The following is a 25,911-nucleotide window of genomic DNA, read 5'->3' as shown; positions in this document are numbered from 1 at the left end:
AGAAGTCCAGAAGTTTCAGCATGATGGAAAGAAAATATCCTTGATGTTCAGGTAGCAAAGGCTGCTTCAGCAATGGAAATACAAGGTAACAATTAGGGCAGCTTTGAGAGGCATCCTTTGGGTGTGGATTGCTTTGGCTAAACCAGGATTCTCAGGAATATTGGCTAAAACTAAAATAAAAGTAAAAATAAAAAATAGGCCAGGATTTTCAGGAATATTGACTAAAACTAAAATAAAAGTAAAAATAGGCTCATAAATCACCTAAATGAACAAAAGCTGATACAGTTTTTGCATAGGAAGAATTATACTTCATTTATTAAAATGAAATGAAAGAGAGTTTTGCTGATGTCCCTCAGAGATGGCAGCAGGTGCTGCTGGGGGGAACAAATTTCAGCTCTCAGCTCCCTTCCTTGACAAAGTGGGATGAGGAATTGCTGTGGGCACCAGCACCTGGGAGAAGTCAAAAAAAAATCAACCATTAGAGCAGACAGAAACCACATTTCAAGGAAATGGGATATGATTATAGTAAATAATACGTTGTATGAATGCTTGGAGGAATTGCTAACTCCTGGAATTCACTGCTACAGGACACAAGTGGCTCTGGTAGGACTCTTGAAAATGTAACTGTGCCATTGTGTCTCTACAGGCCAGATTTATTTAAACATTATCTACACCTTCACAATTATTAAGTGTTAATTAATGAAGAGTAAATCTGGAGGGTGTGTGTTTTGGGTAGGCCTGGTGTTTGGCTTCTTGGGCTTGATGATTTCTGGGAATTACCTCCAGGTCCAAAATTTATTCCTTGTTTGAGTTTTTCTAACACAACCTGGTGTTATAGCTTGGTTCCTGATGGTCAGGAGTGGAGGTGGCACCTGGGGACATGGCTTGGTGTGCTGGGTTAATGGCTGGATTTGATGATCTTGGATGTCTTTTTCAATTTGCTTATTCTGCGATTCTGGATTTTGATGTGCTGCTACACGTTACTGGATGGGCTTGCTGTGTGTTTGTGCACACGGCATCCACACAGCTTTTACAAGGGCACAGTGATGGGACAAGGGGGCAATGTGTTTAAATTGAAGGGGATTAGGTTTAGATTAGAAATCAGGAATAAATTCTTCGCTGTGAGGATGGGCAGGCCCTGGCACTGATGCCCAGAGCAGCTGTGGCTGCCCCTGGATCCCTGGCAGTGTCCAAGGCCAGGCTGGAGCAGCCTGGGACAGTGGGAGGTATCCCTGCCATGGCAGGGATGGCACTGGATGGATTTTTAAATCCTTCAACCCAAGCCATTCCATGATTCTGTGATTTCCTGCCCCAAAGGAGATGTTTCTCCAGGTATCTCGGCTTGTCGTTTTATCCGTGTCGCTTTCCAGGGGTGCAACAGGGTGTTTGCCGCCGTTCCTTCCATTCATTTATTTGTTTATTGCCCGTGTCAGTTGCACTACAAACATTTCCTCAAGGCTCTCTGCTCCACACGAGGCCGCGCTGGGCGGTGCCGTGGCCGGGGACGGATGGCTTCGTGCTCGGGGTTGCGAAAGGAGACGTCGAACACCGATAAAACAAAATAAATACAATCAAAGGGGAAGAAAAAAAAAGTTTTAAAAGAGTTTAAGAAGATTTTTAAGAAACCCGAGGAGGCAGAGCGGCGACTGCTGGGAGCACACTCAGGGCCGATGGAAGCCGCCCCGCTCCGGGGGCACGGCGGCCTCCGGGGCGGGGCTGGCGCGGGGGGCCCGGCCCGGCCCCCGCCCGCAGCGCGGCGGCCCCAGACGCCTCCCCCTGCCCGCGGCGCCTCCGCTCGGCCCCGCCGCTCCCGCTCCTCCTCCGCGCCGCAGTTTGCGTCTCTCCGTCTCTCTCCAGCGCCGGGGCCGCGGAGCGCGGGCCCCGCCGAGCGCCGTGAGCGCGGAGCCGGGCGCGGGGCAGCGCCCGCCGCCGTCCCCTGCATGGCGGGCGGGCGCTGAGCGGGGTGAGCGGGGCAGGCGCTGCCCGCGGCCGGCGCTCCCCCAGCATGGCGCGGGGCGGCGGGCGGCTGCAGCCCCGCGCCGCCGCCGCTGCCCCTGCCCGGGGGGACCGGGGGCCGCTCGGCCTCCTGTGCCTGGCGCTGCTGTGTGCGCTGGGCGCCGCCGAGGCGGAGTTCTCCATCCTGGACGAGGCGCAAGTGCTGGCCAGCCAGATGAGGAAACTCGCCACCGAGGAGCTGAGGGTCGTCACCATGCAGGTACGGCCCGGCCCGCGCCTCGCCTGGTTTTCCCTCCTTCCTCCCTTCCTTCCTTCGCTCCCTCCTCCACACGCTCTTCCCGATTCCTGCCTTGCCCTTTCTCTCTCCGTTCCTTTCTTTCTTTCTTCCATCGGTTCTTTTCTTCTTCGCAAACTTTCCCTCCCCCCTGCGCGGGCTGCCCGGCTTCTTCTGGCCCCGTTCCCCTCAGCCCCGGCTTCCCCCGGCCCCGTTCCCCTCAGCCCCGCTTCCCTCAGCCCCGGCTTCCCCCGGCCCCGTTCCCCTCAGCCCCGGCTTCTTCTGGCCCCGTTCCCCTCAGCCCCGGCTCCTCTCAGCCCCGGTTCTCCCCGTCCCGGTCCCGCTCCCTCAGCCCCGGCTCTCTCCGGCCACGGCTCCCCTCGGCCCCGGTTCTCTCCAGCCCCGCTCCCTCAGCCCCGGTTCTCTCCAGCCCCGCTCCCTCAGCCCCGGTTCTCTCCAGCCCCGCTCCCTCAGCCTCGGCTCTCCCCGGCCCCGCTCCCTCATTCCCGGCTCTCCCCGGCCCCGCTTCCCCCGCAGTGCCTCCCGCCCGAAGGCGAGCGGGGCCGTAGCGGCGGGGTACGGGCAGTTTCTTGTTTTATTTGCGATTTACACAATAGGAGCAGCCCAAACCGCCCCCCGCGGTCGCTGAGGGGCTCGGGGCTGAGCCCGCCGTGCCCCGGGGCAGCTCCGGGCGGGGGCTCGGGGCCGAGCCGGTCCCGGCCGAGCATCCCGCGGGCAGGAGTCGGGGTAGCGATGGCTCCCGGCCCCAGAGCGCGGCCGGAGGAGTGTGTTGCGATGCTGCATTCAGGGAAGGCTGTTCTGGCTGCCGGAGTTGTTGCTGTTTGCGGGGCTCTGGTGGGGCTTGCAGGGAGCGCCGGTACCTGCGCTGCAGCCGGCGGCTGCCGACCCTCTCCGGAGGGGGGAAAAGTGAAATCGGATCCCGGGCGGCTTTCAGGGGAAGGTATGGTCAGTAGCAAATGCAGTTTTAAAAGCCTCCCAGATTGAAAAGGAGACACTTTCATAGGATCAGCGGGGGTCTCTACCCAAATGGCCTTTTATCTCCTCTAAACTGGCTGCATTCTCTCACCTCTGGACCATCATTGTGCTGGGCGGCCTCCTAGGGCTCGTTTTGTCCGGGCAAACACTGAGCTGTCTCTTGTCCTTGATGCTGAGAAGACGCGGATTTAAATGACTTCACTTAACAAGGTACATTATTGATGTACTGAATTCAAGGAAGTCCTTTTTTTTCCCCCTTCTGCCGTGCATACGCATGTGTGTATTTCCCCTCAAAAGATATAAGCATAATCCTTTGCTTTGGTGGAGTCTCTGTTAATGCAAATTAAGGCAGTATAATTGCATTGCTAAATCCGTTTCTGGCGTTAAAAAAAATTACAATACGATCACCTCAACGCGTGTTGTGTTTGAAAAAGCAGCTCACAGAAATATACATTGTTACAAGAATTAACCATAGGACGAGCCAGGTTTTCTTTCCAAGAATTGCACCGATGATCCGAGCTTGGGAACAATCTGGATGCCAGTGCACGGAGATGCAAATAATGTTAAAATTCTGTTTACTATTAGTTGGATATTTAAGGCCCTGAAGTAATTTAATGTGGTGGAACTGGTAGTTAAACTGAAACCCTTTTCATACTCAGCTCTATTTTTATATGCTTCATATTTTGACTGTCTCAACTCTCATCACGCTAATGCCCAGCCTGTCCTTTGCTCCCCCCTGGAACATTGTTACAGCTGTTTAAGATTAAAAACCGGTGGGAACAAACCTCCCCTGATTTTAGAAGCTTTTTTTGCTGACCTCCTACAGTAGAATAAAAAAATGTTATGACATGTGTCACTGCAGCCCGTGCTTCTCACTTGGTTTTAGGGCTGAAATTTCCAAAGCCTGCTCAGGCAGGGATGGGTGTAGCTGGCACAGAATTTCCCATTTTTTTCTGAGTGTTCAGGGCTGTGGGTGAATGGTGGTGAGCACCTGGTGCCACAGTGGGGATGCTTGGGATGGTGCAGACAGGTTGAGTTTGGAGAAAAAACAGAAAAGAAAGTGTGGGATTTTGGCAGGAGAGTGAGAACACTTCTGTGCTTTAAGCGGATACAAATCCAAGAGTGTTGTCCTGGTTTAGAGGGTGACAGGCCCCAAATCAGGACTGGTGAGGGGAAGCCGTGGTGGTGGCAGGAAGGGTTGACATCCAGCCGTTAGTTTTATTTGCTCCATAAACCAGAGAGGAGGAAGTGGCAGGATTGGAGCTTCCCTTGCGTGCTCTCCCCACGCTCTGTCCCTGCCAGCTGTGGCTCCACATCTGCACATCTGCTCACAGGCAGGAGGTGCTGGTGTCACCAGAGGGCTGTGCAGGAAGGGCTGGTCTGAGCTGGAGGTGGGCAGGAAGCATCCAATGAGTGCGGGAGCAGGTGGGAATGCTTCAGCAGAGCCAAGGTGAGAGGTTGCTGGGTGTGTTTTGAGTCTGGGAGGAGAGGAAAGTGTGGACAGAGCCTCTGGAAGTGCAGGATGAGCTGGAGACTCCAGAGCGGACACCAGAGGAGCAAGTGGAAGAGGTAAGAGGAGAAGGATGGAATTAGTGAGCCTTAAATGCCTGTGAGGAGGGGCAGGGAGCGATGGAAGCTGTGGGATTTGAAATAAGTCAGATTTCTATGGGTGCACTGGCGGTGCTGTGAACCAGCTCCTTCTCTGTCGGGTGTTTCCTTGTGGCACCTTCTCCTTCTGCCTGTGCTCCACGGCACTGCCCCAGCAGCAGTGAGGACTGGCTGTTCCTCATCAAATCACATCATTTTGCATTGTTGGGAGGAGTGAGGTGCAGCTGGAAGAGAGGCTGAAGCTACAGGCAGACCGAGGATGAGAGAGGGTTCTGGTGGCACACCAGTGTGACAATTGATTTTGGCTCCCACACCCCTGCTTTCTATTTCCAGAGCCTTGCATGAGGGCAGTGTCTGAGTGTCACCTTTGGGGAGTGCTTTGTTTCCTCGCCCATGCAAGTGCTCTGGTTTCATTTAGAAATGTATTCCCTGAATGGTACTGCCTAGAGCAGCTGAGGATCATGTAGTGTAGGTGACAACTCGTGAGTTGCATCATTTGCTGCATGTGTTGAGCAGGAGCTTAAGGGTTTCTTATTTAAATTTCCAATTAGAATATACATGTTTGTGCTGTACCAGGGATGCCCTTAGTGAGAACACGTGCGGGGTTCCTGGGTGTCTGCCTCTGTGCTCTTTCTCCAGGAGTGCTTAAATATTGGAAGTTCATCAGTTGTCTGATTTTCTCTGTTGCTCTGATTAATTATTGCTCCCCCTCTGTTTGACAGTTCTGCCGAACCCCCAGTTAATGATGTTAATTAATATTCTGTGTCTTCCCTTTCACATCCTGGAGTGTGAGTGATGTGTACATACACATCTTTACAGGGGTTTTTGCCCTGAGCAGCAGAGGTGATCTGGTTTTTTCTGCCCAAAGTGATTTCCCAAATCCAGCAGAAACAACCACACCACAATCTCTTCCCTCCCTGTCCCTCCTGCAGGACGGAGGGAGCTGGAGAAGGATTGTGGTTTGTGCTGTACCACAGTCACCTGTAACTGTTCCTTTGTTTTTCAGCAGCCAGAGCCCGTTGGCAGCATCCCTGTCATTCCAGGGAACCCTCCTGGCAGCAGGCTGCATCCTTGGGAGGCACTCCCAGCTCCGTGTCCTTGTCATTCCTCAGCAAATTCAATATCCCATGGCATGGCTTGCCAAGGGCTGCAGCTCGGTCAGTGACTGCTTGTGTGACAGTCCTGTAATGTGTGCTGCTGGGCAGAGCTGGCACTCAGCACTAATTAAAAGTTAAGAGCCCTTTTTTTACTAAAATTATAACTGAATTGGTGGTTGTGGCATGACCTGGGCTGTGGGTGCAGTTTTGCCGTCGCTGTTACCTGGCTTGTCTGATCCCAGCTTCCCTGGCCTGGCTGAAATTACAGGGTAGGTTGTTGCTTGAAACAACTGAAATTCTTTAGCTGGGAGGTGAAGGCAGGAAAAGAATAAATCAGAACTTTTGTGAGCGGTTGGTTTGGTTTTGGTGAGGTTTCACCCTCTGAATCTGCTCTGCGTGAGGTGAGGAATATTTTTTGGTGTTGTGGGTCAAGGTAACGTTTCCATCTCCAAAACAGGGATATAATACTTGCAGCCAGAGTTGAAAGGAGTAAGAAATGTTTTGAAGATGAAAAGCATTAAATGCCTCTCTAACTCTCAAAATGCACGTTGGTGTTTCCAGCCAGACAGTAACAAAAGTTGTAGGCCCAGAGGGCCTCGAATATTTGTGAAGGCAGCTCTGCCATCCTAATCCTTAGCTCCTGCTCTGAGAAGGAAGCACAGCCCCTTCTCATTGTCTGCTACTGATCTTGGGGCCTGGAATTAAAAAAAAAAATGCATTTTGAATCTGAGAAAAAAAAAAAAAAAAAAGCAGTTTGGTCACTTATTTCCCTGTTTATTTTTAATATTAATACTGTGCAAACAATAATATATTAATACATCAGGTGATGCAGTGATGTGTAAAATAACAGCTTAGTACAGGCTTCTCCTGGTTGATTGGCAAGCATATTATTTATTTATTTCTCTCCCTAATAGCTTGTCTGGCCATATGTTTTTCTAGAAGAACAGATTGTGCTCAGACAAGCACAACACGGAGACAGAGACATGTCCAAGGGTTTATATGGGCTGAAAAATCCACATTCCTTGAGGATTTTTGGGTGATGGCAAAGAGTTGGAGTCACCAGAACTGTCCATTTATTCAATCTTTTTGAAAATGAATGCTGACAGAATGCAGCATTATTTATTTTTTCTAATGGGATTGTCTTCTGGCTAATGGATTTACTGCTTAGAAGAAATAAATCCCATTTTGAGCTGTCCTGCAGACCAGTTTAAATGGCAGAATGGTGATCCCTCCATCTCTGAAATCAGGGGGTTTCACACATTTCTCCACTTCTTTTGATGGCTCTTTATAAATAAATCTGTGGTGACTGCACAGCAAGTGGTGTAAAACCCCACATCCTCCAGCTCTGCAACCTGGACCTTGTGCACTCTCAGCACAAAATCTGCTTATTTATTTTTTCCTGTTATTTTCATCTTGTGAAGCTGAAATGCAAAAAGAAAAAAACAACCCATAAGTAAGGAAGGCTGTTAAGTGTTCGATTGTACCTTTTTGCGTTATTTTAATATTATTTGGCAGTAGTAATAATTACAGAGCAGAAACCAGTGGAGCAAAACCTCATCTGTTTCCCATGATTGTGCCTTAGTTTGAGTCCAGCTACAGCACCTTTATCCGAGCCTCTCTGACATCCCAAGTTTTTTATCCTTTTCCACACATATTCCTTTTTTTTCCTTACCATGAAACACTTCCAAAAGACAACGAGAGGTCCTGGCGGAAGGGCAGGACCAAATCTGAATTTTTAATGATGCTTTGAGCCATTTCTTCAAAGGGTCGGGGCACCCTCAGTGCCGTGGGCTGACATTGCACTTCAAAGGCCGGAATGCAGCTGGCCCGGCCCGATAAAAGCAGGGCAGTGCAGCAGCAAGGTGGGCTGGCAGATAATGAATGAGCTGTGCCCCAGCATCCCGGGGACAGCAGGAATCCAAATCCCCCGGGAGGGCACGGGGAGCTCAGCTGTGCCAGCGCTGATAACACACGGAAGGCTCACAGGGAAATGCACTCGGATTTTTGCTTTGGAGAACTTGGTGCCTGAGAGGCTGCTCTGCAGGCAATGGGGAGAAAAAACCCGAATTTTTGTAGTGAAAAACATTGAGAAATTCTCTTCTTTTGGAGAGGCGAGATGTGGTTGAATTGGAAAAAAAATAGCAAGTTTTCTGGTGCGTGTGTGTGCTTCCCAGTTTTTCTATATATTTTTAAAGGGAGAATTAAGAATAAACAGATTTTTTTTGTTTGTCAGTTTTTGGGGAGGAATTGGCCAAGAAATGCTCAGAGCCTTGTCAGTTCATTGCCCTCCTGTGTGGAACTGCCCAGCTCTAAGGAATTGCCCCAAATTTTGTTTATTTCCATTGTTGAGGTGTTCCATAACTGGGACTGGGATTTGAGGCTACCTGAGCTTGGGTATCTGTGAGCCTGGAAATGGCAACACTTCCTGGGTAAGGGTTGGATCATGGCCCAGGAATGATTTATTTTGATGCATCTGAATAGGAAAATACTAGATTTTTTTACTTTCTAATTTTTTTTTTTCTGTAGATGAATAACATAACTTAATAATCGCAATTTTAGTGACTTATCCGATGCATCAATCTTGGTTTTGTATGTCAAAAATTTTGCTGAGGTTTTGATTAATAGCTCTTGTATTGTAGGTTTAATGCAGAATAAAGTGTAAAAATATAGGGAGCCTGCATTCCTCAATCATCATTTTCCTGTAGCTTGTTGTTGTTCAATACCATGCAGTGTTAATGAAATCTGAAAGGATATCCTTGTGTTCTCTTTTCCATGGAAAGCAGTAGAAAAACACTACTCCTTATGCAATGTCTGTTGTGGAAATTTTCCTTTTCTGATATAAAACATCAGCCAAGTTATTGCTTGAATCTTGTGCATTGTGCAGAAATCTGGATGAAATTATGCGTCTGCATCAGCAGTGAAAATCGGAGCTGACTTTTGCAACAATCCTGGTGCCACAAATCAGGAGCACTCGTTCCCAATCCCAGGAAAAGTGTTAATGGAGTCACTGCCTCAGCTGCCTCCATGGAGAGCCTCCCGAGAGATTTTACAGAAGTATATTTGCACAATTGCAATAATTAGTAAAAACAAACTGTTACATCTCCCTTTAGCAGCTTCCCAGCCAGGAGCAGCTGATAAAAACAGCATTTTGTGGAGCTCTTGGCCTCTGAGCTCACAGATTTGCACAACTTGGACTGTTTGAGTTGAACTGCCTTCCACCTTTTGGATAAAAAACTGGAATTTTCCTTTCAGCTTGTCTGCAGAACTGTCCAGCCAGTGCTCCCTGTCCAGCTTGGACCTTCTCCTGCACATATCCCTGCGATGCTGCAGGAATTTCTGGCTGTACTTTGGCTTGTCACAGGTGGGAATGAGGCCAGGGGGGAAAAAAAACCCCTTTAAAATAGACACATCTGGAAATTGCCGTAAAAGTTTCTAGGAGCTGGAATGCCTTAAGCAGAATTTCTGGTGTGTTCACCCAGGTAGGGCTGTTTTGTGCTGTTTTTGGGGGGATTTCACACCAAAAGGATTTCACACACATGGAGATAAGTTCAGCTTGGCAGAGGTGATGTGGTGGTGCCACAGCAAAGGGCTGAGGTGACCTCCCTGGCCCTGCTTCTCCCCCTTTCAGCAAAGGAAGAATTAAAAACATTTCCTTTTTTCTTTTTTCTGTGTGTCACCTCAGGGCTCACACCAGACAAACCCTGGGGAGGTGTTGGCAGGGGTTTTAGGATGAGGGTAGAGAGAAAATTTTGACTCTATGTTTTAGAAGGTTGATTTATTATTTTATGATATATATTACATTAAAAGAAAATGATATATTCAAAGTATACTGAAATAATAGAAGAAAGGATTTTATTAAAAGGCTAGAAAAGAATAGAATGATAATAAAATGTGACTGCAACAGAAGTAACTGTCATTAGTGTCAGGTGGGATTTTTCCAGGGTGGGGTGATGGCTCAGCTCCTGGTGCTTCCCAAAACCTGGGAACTGGGATTGTTCATGATTAACTTGTATTTGAAGAGAAAAATGAGTGATGTGAGGCTTTTTGGGCTGCTGAGGTGTTAGATGTGCTGGAAGCCAGGAGAGCTTTTTGGGAATATCCTACAATGAGCAATACCCCACCTTGGGGTGGCTATGGAATTGTGCATTTTGTGGGAGCAGAAGAAAATTCTCCAAAAAGTAAATTTTGCTTTTGGTGGTTGCCTGTCCATGGCAAACCAGCCCAGGGGCAGCTGCTGTGGGAGGTGGGTACAGGAGATCACATCCAGGATATTTTATTGCCTTGTTCGTGGTCAGTGAATTAACACAATGGTTTTCCTCTTTTCTCCTGTATTGAAATCACGTGGGATTTCTGACTTTTGATAAAGACTAATGGGAGAACAAGAAAGGGGAAGGATCTCCCATCATTGCAAGGAGTGTGAAATGAGGAGGAAGAGCCACTTCCACTGTGGATCTTAAATTGATGTTCATATTTTGTTACTGGAAACTAAAAAAACAACAACAACAACAACAAAAAAAAAAAAACTAACCCCAAAAAAACCAAACCCCCAAGAAACAAACAAACAAAAAAAGGCATTTTTCCCCCCTCTATTCTCTATTTCCAGTTGGCAGCAATCTGGTCAAGCCCTCATGGACAGGTGTATTCCAGAGGGGCCAAACCAACATTTTGGAGACAGGATTTTTGTGTGGTGTGGAAGGCACAGAAGGATAAAAATAGAAGTGTTTTTAATTTGAGGTTAATACACTTAGCAGTTTTAACAATGAAAGGATATTTAATTTCAATCAGCTACAGCTGTAGGTAGTTTGACTTCCTTGGGCACATTGTTTGCCCAAGGAATTGTCTGGAATGTGAATTTCAGAATTGTCTTGGATCCCTTGTGCCAGTGGCTGTCCAGGGCTGCCAGGTGTGCTGTGGGATTTGTTCACAGCATTTCAGAGGGAAAAATGCAGTTTTTGGAGCAGGCAGGAATAAGCACTGAGGATGCTTGTTTGTCACAGCTGTGGTCAGGCAGCTGCCTTTAAACTGTACATTTCAGTCTTTGATCTCTGTGATTAAAATTAGAAATTCTTATTCCTGGCTACACAGTCTCTTGTGTCTTCCTTGAAGGAGGTTTTGGTTTTAAAAATGGAAGTTGATATTTGCATACATTGCAGGAGGAGGATGGGAATTGTGAACGTGTGAGAGTTTTTAGCTTCAGATGAGCTTCACCAAGGTGGAGGTTGCAAACCCAGACCTAATGGCACTAATAGCCCAGCTTCTCATTAATGCAGGTGGGGAAAACAAGAAGTCTCCTCTTTAATTGTTTATTTTTGACTGAAATGAGGCTATAATTGTAAATGATCCTATTCTGACTCTTCCTTTTGAATCCTGCTGCTGTTATATTTTACAATCCCTAGATCATTTCAGTATCTGCTTTGATGGATGTGCTTGATGGTGTTGAAGTTGTTAAATTCAGTTCATGGTGATGCAGCTGCTCTTGGCAGAGAGGAGCCTCTGCTGTGCTGAGCTCACCACTGGGAACGCAGGATTTTATTCCAAAAGTTGTGTTTGGTTTCTGAAATTTGACATACTGACATACTGGTGATGCTGTATTTCCATTAGAGCTGCTGCCTGCAGAGCCAAAATTAAAGCGACCCCAACTAGGCCATGATAGGAGATAACTTGTTTAATAGAAATGACCAGTTGTTTATTTTTATTTGGTGTGAAATTCAATCTCATGAATTTTAAAATATCGATTCACTGTGATGTCACATAAATAGAATTTTGCCTCCCCCTTCATTATTTATGTATTTATTCAGCAAGTGGTTGGCTGAAAGTCTAGAAATACATTTTTTAAAAAAAAAGGCATATTCTGGTAATTGCAACCTCAGACTTTGAAATGCTGCTTTTTCCTACCTTTCCAAGAATAGAACCTCAGCCTCCAAAAATAAACGAAGCCCAACATCCATCACTGTGGTGTTCAGAGCTTGGAATGGTGGATTTCTCCTGGAGGAGCAAAGGTGCAGCAGCTGTTTTGGGGAGGGGAGATGTGGGGTGGGGATGGAATGAATGCAGAGCTGCTCTGGGAGGGCCCCTTGGACACCTCAGACCTGCTTGGGGTGTGGGTGTTGTCTGAAAAGTCACAATAAAGAGGAGGAAAAATAAGCAGGGAAAGGGATATAGTGATTAAAATATTTAGTGAAGGCACTTGGCCTCGCTCTGCACAGCTGGGGTGGCCTGGTGGCAGCTCTGGTGTGGCAGGGACCTCTCCAACAGTATTATTTTTATATATATAATTATTTTATTTAAATTATTATGTATATAAATTATATATATATATATAAATATATAATTTTTATATATTATCTGCATATAAATTATTTTATATATATTATTATGTATATACATTATATAGACATTTTAAATACATTATTAATATATACATTTTATTTGCATATACATTATGATGTATATGAATTATGTAGATAATTTTTATATATAATTTGTATATACGTTATTTTCTATACATTATGTATATAAATTATAGATAATTTTATATATTATCCATATATACATTATTTGTATCTACATTATTATGTATATAAATGATATAAATAATTTTAACATATTATTTGTATATGCATTATTATTATTAATATATATACATTATTACATTTAGTCTATACTATATACATTTGTATATACATTCTTATTATTATGTATATACATTCTTATTATATATACATTATAAGAATGTATATACATTCTTATCTTATTATTATACATTCTAATTATTATATACATTCTTCTTATTATTATTACATTTAGTCTATACTATATACATTTGTATATACATTCCAATAGGGAATAATTGTGATTATTCCAATTATTATTATTATTCCAATTATTATTATTCCAGTAGGGAATGGAATAACAGGATGCCACCAGATCCCCTGGAATTTTGTGCTTGGTGGAAGATATCCGTGAGGGGCTTTTGATGTGGAATGGAGGGATAGGAGAAGGAGAATGGCTTGAAACTGAGAGAGAGCAGGTTTGGCTGGGATATTTGCAGGGAATTGTTCCTTGTGAGTTCCTGGCGCCCAGAGCAGCTGTGGCTGCCCCTGGATCCCTGCAGTGCCCAAGGCCAGGCTGGAGCAACCTGGGACAGTGAAGGTGTCCCTGCCATGGAGTGGGATGGGATGGGATTGAAGGTCCTTCCAACCCAAACCATTCTGGGATTCTCTGTTGCTGCAGGGATGGATGGATGGAGGGATGGATGGTGGATGGATTGATGGATGATGGATGGATGGATGGATGATGGATGGATGAGGGATGGATGGATGGATAAGGGATGGATGAGGGATGGATGGATGGATGGATGGATGGAGGGATGATGGATGGATGGATGGATGAGGGATGGATGGATGGATGAGGGATGGATGAGGGATGATGGATGGATGGAGGGATGATGGATGGATGGAGGGATGATGGATGGATGGATGAGGGATGGATGATGGATGGATGGATGATGGATGGAGGGAGGGATGATGGAGGGAGGGAGGGATGGATGGATGGATGATGGATGGATGGAGGGATGATGGAGGGAGGGAGGGATGGATGGATGGATGATGGATGGATGGAGGGATGATGGAGGGAGGGATGGATGGATGGATGATGGATGGATGGAGGGATGGATGGATGGAGGGATGATGGATGGATGGATGGATGGATGGATGGATGGATGGAGCACACACCTGATGCTGGTGTGGTGACAAACCCCAGCAGTTCTGCCACCATCAGCTCTTCCTCCTTGTCCCATGAGGAGCTGCACTGGAGTTTAGCTGCTGCTGGGAGAGGACATTTCAATTTAATCCTGCAATACATTCACAGCCTCTTTGGGATCCTTTTTGGAATCCTTGCTCGGAAATGAAGCTAGAACCAGTGTCAGCATCGGGCCCTGAGTCTAAAGATATATTTAAAATATGGAAACCTTGGTGAGCAAGGCTGTGGTTTGCACAGGCCGGAATGCAAAGCTGGCCCACAGCCACACCCATGCTATGGAGGATTCTCAGCTTCTGCCTTTGCTTTGATGATGTAGAAAGAAAAGATTTTTTTTTTTTTTAAGATTCCTTTTTAAAAAACATTTCTTTGGAGGACAGAAGATAGCATTCTCTGTCCCAGAGCTGGCAGGAGTCTGTACCTTCCTTAATTATTCAGAATCTCAGGAGATGCTGAGCCCCTGTGGGAAAAGGAAAGGGAGGCAAAAGATGGAGAAAGGGGTTAAAGTGGCTGTGCACTGCTTTGGTGTTGGTAAGAGCAGGGGTGGCAGTTCATCCTGATCCGTGGTGTAACAGCAAGATCTGATCTGTTATTTCTATTATTTATTTATTTATTTATTTATTTATTAACTTTCTGTTTCCAGCCTGCCAGAGCAGCGATTCCAGCATCCTCAGAGCATCACGTTTGGTGCAGGAGCACTGTCAGGGCTTGAATCCTCTTTTCCATGTTTTCTTAAGCAATGTGAGGTGCCTGAGTGTCACCAAACAAAGAAATGAAAGCCTTAAAACATCCAAAATCCACCTTCAGCTGGGTCACCAGGCCCTCAGTGTTACTCAGAGGGGCTGTGCAGCATTCCCAGCTCCTCATGGCAAATCCCAGTTTTCCAGCGACAGACTTAAAAATCTCATTGTGCAGCTGAGTTAGTGACTGAGCCCTCACTTTATAATCACTTTATAAAGCGCATGCACATTAGCAGGACGTGTTTAATGGCCACACGGCCCAGATGAAAGGGCCCTTTGTGGCAGGAGCCTTTTGTGCCTTCCCGGATCCCTCAGCAGTTCCTGCCGCGCTTCCCAAGTCTGCCTGACACGGCGGGGCCAGGAAAAGCCCTTGTGGCTTTCAGCTTGAGTGGAGAATAATGGGGAGCAGGATGGCAGGGGGAGGGCTCCAGGCTCTGCATTCCCAATGACCTTCCCGCTCGTGTCCCCACACCTGGGGACACTGCCACACCTTTTCTTCATCTCTCACCTTCGTCTGTAATGGCCACGTACCGCAACAGCATTTGATTTATTTAATATTTTTGTTATTTATTATTTTTGCCAACTGAGATTTGATGTTGTCTTTCATCTTCTGTTTAATCTCTCGGCTACGTTTTGTTTCCTGTGTGTGGTTCTTAAAAAAGCTTTTTCTAACCTTACTTTTCATCCTCAAAAAATAAGGCTGCAAGGTCATGGATGTGTGCTGCTTGGCCTGGCAATAATTTTAATGAGAACAAGAATTTAGTGGGTAGATATTTAACTTTCCATTAACAAAAAGAGGGAAACTTCAGCAAAAAAAAATCCTGGATTGTCTGATAAAGAAAAAAATCCTGATTGTTTGTTTTTGCTAATTCATGTGGTGCTTTGTGGGGTCACAGGCAGAGAGAGTTTCAGCTCCTGCAGAAACTTTGGGAAATCCATTCCAGTTTGGAAATTGCTGGGTATAGTTGAAATGAGAGAAGATTACGAACAAAAAGAAAAAAAAACAAATGGTGGAGATGGAGGAACATACATGAGAAAATGCAGGTATTTAATTAAATTAGAAATTGGATAGATGTGATTGGAGAAGGGTTTCCTTCTGGTGCCCACCCTGAGCCATCCCTGGTGGGAAGGTCAGTGTGCAAACACTGTTTGTGTGTGTTCCCTGGAAAATATCCTGGTGAGGAACATCCAGGAGCTGCTTGGGCAGCTCCAGGTATTTGTGTGTGGATTCCACAGTGAACCTCCCCGTGCTCCTTGCCTTGGGCTGCCTGTCTCCATCTCATCCATGTGTTTGCTGTTGGTTTTCCACACTGGAGATTCCATCATGTGGAGGGAGCCAAAGTTGTTCTGTCTGCCCTGAGCTGAGCATCTGCAGCTTCTGCAAGGGCAGAGCTGTTGGTTGTGCGGTGGCTGAGGGTGGAACCAAGGGCTGGGCTGCACCCAGGTGCCCTCAGAGGGGTTGGGAGGGAATTCAGCTGGGAAATGCTGCCAGGGGAACGTGCATGGCCATGGGGAACAGGAACGGGGTGAGAGGCAGAGGGCTGGGCTCTGGCCTTGTGGGGCTTGGGAGCATTTCTGCCTCAGGATCAACTGAGATGTTCTGCACTGGTGTCATGGAGCTCTGCTCTTCTGGGGCTTGGGAACATTTCTGCCTCAGGATCAACTGAGATGTTCTGCATTGGTGTCATGGAGCTCTGTCGTTGTGGGGCTTGGGAACATTTCTACCTCAGGATCAACCAAGATGTTCTGCATTGGTGTCATGGAGCTCTGTCCTTGTGGGGCTTGGGAACATTTCTGTCTCAGATCAACTGAGATGTTCTGCATTGGTGTCATGGAGCTCTGTCCTGGTGGGGCTTGGGAACATTTCTGCCCCAGGATCAACTGAGATGTTCTGCACTGGTGTCATGGAGCTCTGTCCTGGTGGGGCTTGGGAACATTTCTACCTCAGGATCAACCAAGATGTTCTGCATTGGTGTCATGGAGCTCTGTCCTTGTGGGGCTTGGGAACATTTCTGCCTCAGGATCAACTGAGATGTTCTGCACTGGTGTCATGGAGCTCTGTCCTTGTGGGGCTTGGGATCATTTCTGTCTCAGATCAACCAAGATGTTCAGCATTGGTGTCATGGAGCTCTGTTCTTCTGGGGCTTGGGAACATTTCTGTCTCAGATCAACTGAGATGTTCTGCACTGGTGTCATGGAGCTCTGTCCTTGTGAGGCTTGGGAGCATTTCTGTCTCAGATCAACTGAGATGTTCTGCACTGGTGTCATGGAGCTCTGCTCTTCTGGAGCTTGGGATTATTTCTGTCTCAGATCAACTGAGATGTTCTGCACTGGTGTCATGGAGCTCTGCTCTTCTGGGGCTTGGGAGCATTTCTGTCTTAGGATCAACCAAGATGTTCTGCATTGGTGTCGTTGAGCTGAGGGAGAATTTAATCTGAATAATTGGAAGAAGCTTTTGGACATGAAGCACTCATGGCCTTTTTGCCAAATGAACTTGTGGTGTTTTCTGTATAACCAAGTGAGGACCTTCCTAGGTGTGCTCATAAATGGATGTGTGCCAGGTATTCCTCAATCTCCTCTCACAGAAGTCAGATCTGTGTTTTAATTCCTCTCTAAGAGGAATTTATTTCTATTTCCCTCTTTTCCCATCACTTAGATGTGTTTAAGAAATCCATTCTCTGAGAATTTGTGCAAATTTTTTTTCTCTCCCTCTTTTTTTCATCAAAATAGAAGAAAATCTGGCAAAGAACTGAGGTTTTCTTATTTTTTAAATTTTTAATTATATCTATTTATGACTTATCTTTAGGCCAGAAAGCTTCCTGGTTCATGAACTTTCCTTTTTTTTCTGTTTTAGTTTTCAGTGCTGTCCTTAGCTCATTAGCTAGAATCTCCTATATAATTATCTGTAATTTTCTATCCCACTTGCTCATGAAATACTTAGAGAAACAAACAGTCTGGGGTAGTACTGTGAGCTGGGCTTTTAATTTTAAATTCTTCATTAATTTCACTGCATATTTGCTGCAAGTTTTGTGTTCTGCACGTGATCTTCAGTGTTTTAAGAGAGTGTTGAACATTGAATTGAAATCAGCTCCTGCTTTGTCAGACGAAGATTTCTCATGAAAAATAACATAATTTTCCTTTTCACACAGCTACTGCTTTGCAAGCTGGGATAACAAATACTATTTTTTTTTTAATCAGCGAAAAAACCCTTCTATTATTGTTATTGCTATTTTATTTTTGGTGACTGTAAAACTGCAACAGGAAATGACCCCAGCCACAGTTTCCATGACACCCTCTCACTTGAATCCAGTTTTCATGCAGATGAAAGGCCCGAGCAGCCTTTTGATAGTGAGCAGCTAATTGGGTGCCTGATAGAGGCAGGTTCTGCTCTGGGAAAAAAATAAAGGAGCCAAGAAGTGGAACAGCTGTGTTTTGGTACATGTGTGTAATCCCAGATAAAACTCTCCAAGGACAAGGAAATACAGTAATACCCCACAGAAAGGAAAATTAAGAATCTTTGGAAACCTAAATGTGGGTTTTTTTTTGGGGGGGGGGAGCTCATATTTAAAATAATAATCTGCTGGAACGAGTGTGGTAATAAATTATGGAGTTGTAAAATCTGAGCAGAGCTTCTTGTTCTGTGAGATGTGGTGCTGGGATTTGTTTTTGTCTGGGCAAGAAAATGGCAATTTGGTCTTTTTTTGGTGTGTTTTTTCCTTTGCTCAGTACATTTCTACCCCAAAAAACAAATGGTTGGAGGCTGTTTCCAGCTCTGCTGGTTTCAGATGAGCTGCAGGTCATGGACTCCTCTTCTGCCTCTGTGTGCTCAAAACGGCCCTGTGGAGAGGAAAGTAGAAATGTGTCTTTTTGGTGGAGAAACTGAAATCTGAGCAGCCTCTTCTGGTGGCTGTTGACCTCTGTGGTGAGCGACAATTGTCCATGGTGTGGCAAAGAGGATAAATATTCAAAACAGAGGAAATAAAATCACAGATTATTCTGAGTTGGGAAGGACCCATAAGGATCACCAAGTTCAACTCTTAAGTGAGTGGCTCATGCAGGGATCAGGCCTTGGTGTAGCATGAGGGCTTTTTGATAAAAGGTTTGAATCTCAGGGCCTGGGTTTGATTGGAGGGGTAAATCCTGATGGAATCCCCTGAAATCTGAGTTGTGGAAGGAGCTGGGATTGCTGAGGGGTCAGATGATTGTGATTGCTCCTGCTGCAGCACCTGGGGGTGTCACAGAGCTGTGCCTGATGGTTTCTTGTCACCTTGTGTGCGTTACCTTGGTTTTCCTGGGAAATCTGAATTCCTGGGCAGGAAAGTTGTAGGAACAGTCTGAGATGGGGACCTGGCGTGCTCTCCATGTCCCTGTTGGCCCTGGAAGTGTTTCCAGCTCATCAGTGCTATTTCCAAGTGTTGTGTTCTCCTCCTCAAGTTTCCATGTAGAATATTTAATCTCCTTACTTCAGACTAAGTGAAATAATCTGGATTTTATCTCGGGAGTAATGGAGCAGCCTGGTCTGGTGGGAGCTGTCCCTGCCCATGGCATGGGGTGAACTGGATGAGCTTCAAGGTCTCTTCCACCCCAAACCAGTCTGGGATTCCACAAATATCAAAGAAACCTCCTTTTTTGTTAATTCAGGGGTGTAAAATTAATGTAAAATGAATCTTCTCAACAGGTGGAAGAACAGCTGATTAATAAGGGGGTTTGTGTTAAGCTTTGGGTTTTTTTAAAATCAGTATCTCAGTTTTCATTGGAGTTTTGTCAGCAGTTGAATATTAACTTTTAATTGTAGGTCAATTATTACCACTCAGATTGGGTGTTGTTGTTTTTTGTGTGTTTGTTCTGGTTTGTCTTTCAGGGCAGTTTCAGTGCCTGATCAGGATAGGCCAAACTCTAAAAACAAAATTAATATTGCAACTTGTTAACTTACAATGGCATTGACACTGTAGAAACCACTTGTCTCATTGTATCCCCTCTCTCCACAAGGAGCACATCAAAATTAATTCAGGAACATTCTTTCCTCCAGTTTCTTCTGCACTTTATGCTTTTTTTTAGCTTCATTGTGGGAAGTGGGAGTCTCTTGCTCTTTTTTTGATTAGTTAAATGAGAGGATCCAATCGCTTTTATGGAAATAGTAGCTTGTGATTAATAATGGTGGAAATTGGGTGCAAATACAAAAATATCCAATTAACATAAGCAATTAGTGATTGCTGAGATTTGTCAATCAGAATGCATTCCTAAACTGTCCTGAATTCCAGTAATTCTCATTTATTAACCCCTGATTGGTGTTTGGGAGGATTGGGTTGGCATTCCCCGTTTTTCAGGCGAAAGGATTTGCCTTGCATGGCTCTGAGAATTTTCATAATTTACTTTTTCTTCATAAGAAATTCAATATTCTTTCAATTCATTCTACTCTGAAATTCTCACCTTTCATTTTCATCCTCTGTGTTTGAGGACGGACATCACTTTTGGGAATGTTTTGAACTTTTTTTATCTCCTGATGCTTTTGATTTTGTAGCCTTGTGTTTGTGTCCCTGTTAGGAGTGAAAAACCAGGATAAAAGTCCAGCTGGGGAGGTGAGACAGGAGTTTTGAGCTCTTCCACTGTCTGTCAGTTCCCAGTGCAAAAACTACATTGTGAAAACACACATGGAGTCTGGAAATTAAAATACAGGTTCCATGCTGAAACAGAGACCTAGATTAATTCCTGGGTATTAGCAATTTACTAAAGTTAAAATTTATTCATTAATTTGTGAAGATAAATTATCACTATCAACGTAATGAAAATTTTTCAGCTCGTTAAGTCTTTTTTTCCCCCCCCCTCCCCATCCTGACAATCAAATCCTGCTGCCAGTGCAGGAGTAGCTGTGAGACAACAGGAATATTCATTCCCTGAGCAGCATTAATCCACTTCCATTCTCCATTCAAAGCAGCGTTAATGCCTTTATTTCTCCTTGGAGCCTGAAGTCGCTAATCCCGATCCCAAAGTGGATTATGGTGTCGTTCCTGCGTGTTCAGACAGATGTGCAACACACAGATAATTGCACAGAAAGGCAACAGAAAGGGAATTTCTTTCGTTGCTGAGCTGGAGGTGGTCTCTATCCAGCCTTAAATCCTTAATTCAATTTCAGGTTTGCCACTCAGTCCTGTTGGCCTCGTGCTCAGAACGAGTTCTAATTGGAAAACTGCTTGGACTGATCCATATTTTATGTGCATCGAAGCATCCTCGAGAATTAAATATGAATGCGTGTTAGGAAATGCTGAAATATTATGAAACATCTAATTTCCAGTGCAAATATCTGCCTAGGGATTCTTGAATATCTTTAATGAAGATGACACTACCCATGATCAGCACAAGTGCTTCTCAAAGAAGAGAGTTCATGGAAGGAAATCACAGCAGAGATTTGTTTGGAGTAAACGAGCAGCCTTTTCTCCAGAGATTCCAAAATATTTTATTTAGACAAAGTTAAACATGACTGGAGATTAAAAAAGAGGTCAAATCATCCTCTCCTGTTTTGAAAGAGAAATTGGTTTGTGTTCATTTACCAGGAGCAGTGGATTTGCTTCGTAGTTTGTAAACATTTTGTGAAAAAGCAGCTTGTGATAATATTTATAGAGGGAATGAGAAATAATAATTGCCTCTGTCACTGCTTGAATTTTAACAATGTGTGTGCACTTGAGGCCTTTTTGATCTTTTTAATAGGTACAACCCAACTGGCAATGACATCACATCAGGAAAGGAATTAATGCTGCCACTGTCAACTTCCTGGCTTGTTTTTTTATTTGAAAAGCTGCTTCCCTGCAGTTTAAATCCCTTTTTTATGGTAGAAATCTGCTCCCACATTCTGTTGGCTGCCCTGTCCTCGTGATGTTGTGCTCTGTTGGCCAGAAATTCCAAGTCTGTGTGGATGGGCAGGGACCCAGGGCTGTGCTTACAGGTTTGTGGCAAGATCTGCTGTGATTTAGGCTGCAGAACATGAATCTGATATCAATTTGAGATATTAATTCCATCCTCCACAGCTGGGATTGTGCACTTCTCAGCCCAGTCTCTTCCTGGATGTGTTTGCGCTGGGGAGGTAAAAACAACTCGGAGCAGAGGAAAAAACAATGTGCCAGAAGAGCCCAGGCTGTTTCTAAACATCCTGAAAGCTGCTTTCTTTTTCCTCTTTGCTCTGCAGCTTTTTGGCATTGTGATTTTTGTGATTTCTCTGCCGTGTTTCCCTCAGTCTTTGATCAATAACACTCATAAAAAGCCCAAATGTGCAGTTTTTCCAAACAGAGCTGAAGCTGCAGGTAGTGCATTTCTCCCTTGGAAACTTGAGGGTACCCAGTGGGAAATCTGGGATAACCCAGCAGAACTCTCCCCCTGCAGTGACCCCAAGGATGTGAGGCTGGGATTTGTGGCAATCTGGAGGCAAAGAGCATCCCTGGCATTGAAATAATTCACAAAGCTCCTCCCCTGCCTAAGGAGGAGATGCCCGAGTGGAAACTGAAAAAATCCTGCATAGGAGCTGAGGGCTTGTGTTTGCACAGGTGAAATGCCTGTAGGGAGATTTTTTGGGGGGCAGTTCTTACAAATTTCAGCTGCTAATTTGAGGCTAATTTCAGACACAGAAATCATTCTGGGCTGTTAATGAGAGTTCCTCAAAAGAGCACACTGTGATGTTTAAATTGGAGTTGAGTGTAGCTTCTTGCTGCTTACTGTTTGAAAGGTGAATATATTCCTTATCATTTCAGCACTGCTCATTTTTAGAAGGCTGGGATCATTATATTTATTTAGGATAAATCATATTTCAAAAACTCTTCTCCATCCCTGCTGTGGTGGGACCATCCCAGAGCCAGGACCCCGGAGCCCCCACCCTTGGCTCGTTTGGAAAACAGTGAGGGGGCAGGAATAAAATATATAAAATATATAAAATCAATAAATAATAAAATAAATTTTATTTTTATTGAATAAAATCAAATCCCTGCTTTGCACAACATCTGATGGTTTTTTTGCTCCCAAAGGCTGGATGTAGCAATTCCTGTGGGATGGCTGAGAAAGCACCGAGGCGAGTTCTGCTCCTCTCCTTCATCCTCGCCTTCCCTCATTAAATCTGGAGCTTTCTCTCCTTTTTCTGGGTTGGAATCCACACTGTGCTTGATTAACACTGGAGGTTTTGTTTGAGTTTTGGTTGTTGGTTGTTTTTTTGGGGTTTTTTTTACTCCCCCCTCTTTCATGTAAATGATGTCTTGCTATTTTGCTTGCTTTTTCCCTTTTTTAATTAGAAGAATAAATGCTTGCATTCATGCACAAATTGCTTTGAAGTGCTGTAAGAATTCAATTCATGAGCTTCCTCCAGTCTCAACCTTTAATTTTTTTTTTGCACACTGATAACATCTAATGGCTGTGCTCTTTCCAGGAGATTACATTTGTTTTCTGAGGGCTGCTCTGCCTCCTCCTGTGTCCCGAGATAATGAGTTCAACACAGGGAGAAGTTCAGCAGCAGCTCCCAGCGAGCATTCCCAAGGTTTTGGTACTGGGAATTTTTTTGTGCTGGGCCAAAAAAACGAGGGAGGGAACAGTTCCAGGGGCTGTGGTGACCTCTGGGTGCTGTGGGACAGCTCAGCTCCTTGGAAAAGTGCTTCCTTCCAGGGATTACCTTCTTTGCTTTATTTACCCAGGAATTATTTGCTATTTTGCACCTGCCTGTTGTTTTTTTTTGGCTGCAGGATGCAGTTTGTCCGTGCAGTCAGTGTGTTTAGGGTGTTGGTGGTGATGCCTTAGGATTTCGGCTTTTCTGTTTTTCTGTATTTGTGATCCTGCAGTTCTTTAGTGCACAACTCTAAATCCCATATTCAGTGTGAGTTGTTGCTGCCCCATTTTGGGCAGACACAACAATTCCTCTCCAGGCCTGGCAATCAGGGGCTCCTCACTGCCTCAGGTCCTGAGAGATGGAAACAAAAGTGAGTTGGGGAGAGCAAACTTGGGGTAAATTAATTCATTACCTGAAGCTGTAATTGGGAAATTAACCCCCAAAATGGGGGAGTTAACATGGGCCAAACTGATATATAAAAACCTGTGACCCATGGTCCATTTTGGGTGTAACCCCTGAGGGGCTTTGTCTGCACAAAATGTACCTGAGTTTTCCAAGGAAACAAATTTATAAGAATTGTGCTCTCCTTTGCTCCTTTTACGTCTTGTGCCTGCTCCTCATCTCCCCTCTGAGGCCTGAAATGATCCCATGGGATTTTACCCCCCATAGCTGATACAGAGATGTTAACTGCTTTTGGCCAGCAAAATTAAGATCAAACGTGAAGGCTCCTTGATAAATACAATCACATTTTATTCCCTTAGCTTTGTCTGGCCTGTGTTTTTGGGTAGCCCCAAAAAGGCATCAGTGGTTCCAGGTGGAATTGTGGCTCATGGCAGGCCAAGCTGTCAGATCCATCACTGTGCTCAATGTCTGAGTTCATTCCTGCCCTGTTTTGGGAGCAGAGGGGGAGAGAGCCCATTTCCAGTGCTGGTGGATGAGTAATTCCCTTTTCATTAGCACTGAAGTGTGGCAAAATGGCGTTTCCTGGAGCCCACAGGGCCTCCCAGGGGATTCCAAACCCCGAGGTCAGACCAGTGCAGCTCAAACGGCCTCTCCTCTGCTTCTGCAGGTGTTTGGGGACATCAGTGCAGCTCAAACGGCCTCTCCTCTGCTTCTGCAAGTGTTTGGAGACTGACCCCCCTTTTACATGTGGGGTCACAGCCCTGGGCTGGCCTGGTGTCCCCACAGAGCTGCTGGGGTGGCACCAGGCCTGCTGAGGCCCAGCTAGGCCAGGACCCCTCTCCTGGTGTGCCTGCAGTCACTCTGGAATGCTGTTTTTCATTTGAAAATAACTTTACACCCAGGGAGTGATTGATAGAATTAATGCAAAATGGTTTATCTTCTTGAGTTGGTTTTTAAAGTTCTTTTAAATTTCAAGTGAGGGATTCAACCTAAGAGTTTAAAATCGCACAGATTTGCACCCCCTCGTTTCTGCTCAGGAAAGGAAGGGTGGGGATTATATCAAATATAAGTAATATACAAATATTCAAATATACAAATATCATATAAAAATGATGCAGATGAGATATTTAAGCAGGTGACCTTAAAACTTCTGTACTTATTAATACAACTAATACTGTAAATGAGAACCACCTTGTAGTTTTTATTGCAGACACTGACTCACAGGGAGATAATTATGTCCTGCCAGTCTTTTTCAGGTTACTACTCATAAATTATTTATCTCTTGACAAAAGTGTGGATGTTTTGGTGCAAGAACCTGCACGTGGACTGCAGTTTGTGTTAAAACTTCAAACGTGGGTGTCTCTCCAAGTGCAGGCATTGGGAGACAGCTCCTGTTCAGAGAGGTTGTAGGGAAGGCTTTTGGGACATTTATCCTGTGGATGCTGATGGTTTCCTGCTGAGAGATCCTGAAAAATTATACTCTTGGACATTTAAAGCAAACATTTCTGTAATTAGGTTGCCATCAGCCCATTTATTTCATGCACAGAAGTTCAGCCCTGTGATTTATGATCTTTAAATCCCAGGATTTAAGGTTGTCTGCTTGGGTATTGTTTTTTTAAAGTTCCTGTGCTGCAGCATTTCTCCAAGCAAAATCCTTAATTATGTAAAACTGATGAGGGAACAATCACCTCTCTTGGTGTGTCTGTCCCTTTGTGCTTGGGGGTTTTTTCCTGACTTTACTGTAAAATTACAGAATCCTGCCTGGAATGTTGCATCAATTGATCCATGGTTTTTCTGCAGACTTGCTGGACATTGATTTCATGAGCAAATTGGACAAGCACAGTAATTGCACTTAAAGTGGTATCAAACCCTTCTGGCTCTAGGATTGCAGCTATTTACAAGTCTTGTGCTTCTGCTTAACATTTTCCCAATTTTGAGTCATTTTGACATGAGTTTGAAAACAAACCAGAAAACTGAAACCCAGAGCTCTCCCAGTAGAATGAAGGCTCTGCTCAATTTTGCTCCTTTGAAATGCTCAATTTTAGGTTCTTTTAAAATGAAAAGGAGCAACAAGATGCAGCAAGGTGAAAAGAGTTCACTAATCAAAATGTTCTCAATCTGAACAAAACCATAGAAATTATTTAAGTTTTACATCCTGGAGGCTGCAATGAGGAGTAAGTGCAGGGAAAAGAAATCCAATGCCATTGAGAAGCCCATCTGCTTTGTATTTTAAGGGTTGGGTAGCATGACTTTCTTTTTTTCTGCCATACACATTGTCAGGAGAATAACCTTAGTCAAGTTACATTGGCTAAATGAATAATCCCTTGAACATGTGGAACTCATTTTCTTGGGGTATTTTCCCCTCTCACCCTTTTTCCCTTCCTCTTCTCTGCTCCCTTGAAAAAGAAGACCAAAAAAACCTGCTGGTTCCTGATTGCAAGTTTTGGCACTTACTCAGTTTTCCAGAGTTTTCTCTCCTTGCAAATGCCCAGAGTTTTCCAA

At 44.9% G+C, this 25,911-nt stretch overlaps 1 protein-coding gene across 3 annotated transcripts in view; it reads left to right on the top strand.

The window, feature by feature from the left end:
- The first annotated feature begins 1,860 nt into the window (after positions 1–1,860).
- Positions 1,861–25,911, top strand: part of CACHD1 (cache domain containing 1) — a 95,564-nt gene continuing 71,513 nt past the window's right edge. For all 3 annotated transcript variants that reach the window (XM_074545628.1, XM_074545626.1, XM_074545627.1), the window contains exon 1: positions 1,861–2,215. In XM_074545628.1, the coding sequence (XP_074401729.1) occupies positions 2,006–2,215 (210 nt within the window). In that variant the 5' untranslated portion in view covers positions 1,861–2,005. The remainder of the gene's footprint in view (positions 2,216–25,911) is intronic.

This window comes from Zonotrichia albicollis, chromosome 8 (assembly GCF_047830755.1).
Source record: "Zonotrichia albicollis isolate bZonAlb1 chromosome 8, bZonAlb1.hap1, whole genome shotgun sequence".
Classification (NCBI taxonomy): Eukaryota; Metazoa; Chordata; class Aves; order Passeriformes; family Passerellidae; genus Zonotrichia; species Zonotrichia albicollis.
The sequence above is the reverse complement of the archived record's forward strand: the minus strand, read 5'-3'. Positions and strand labels throughout refer to the sequence as shown.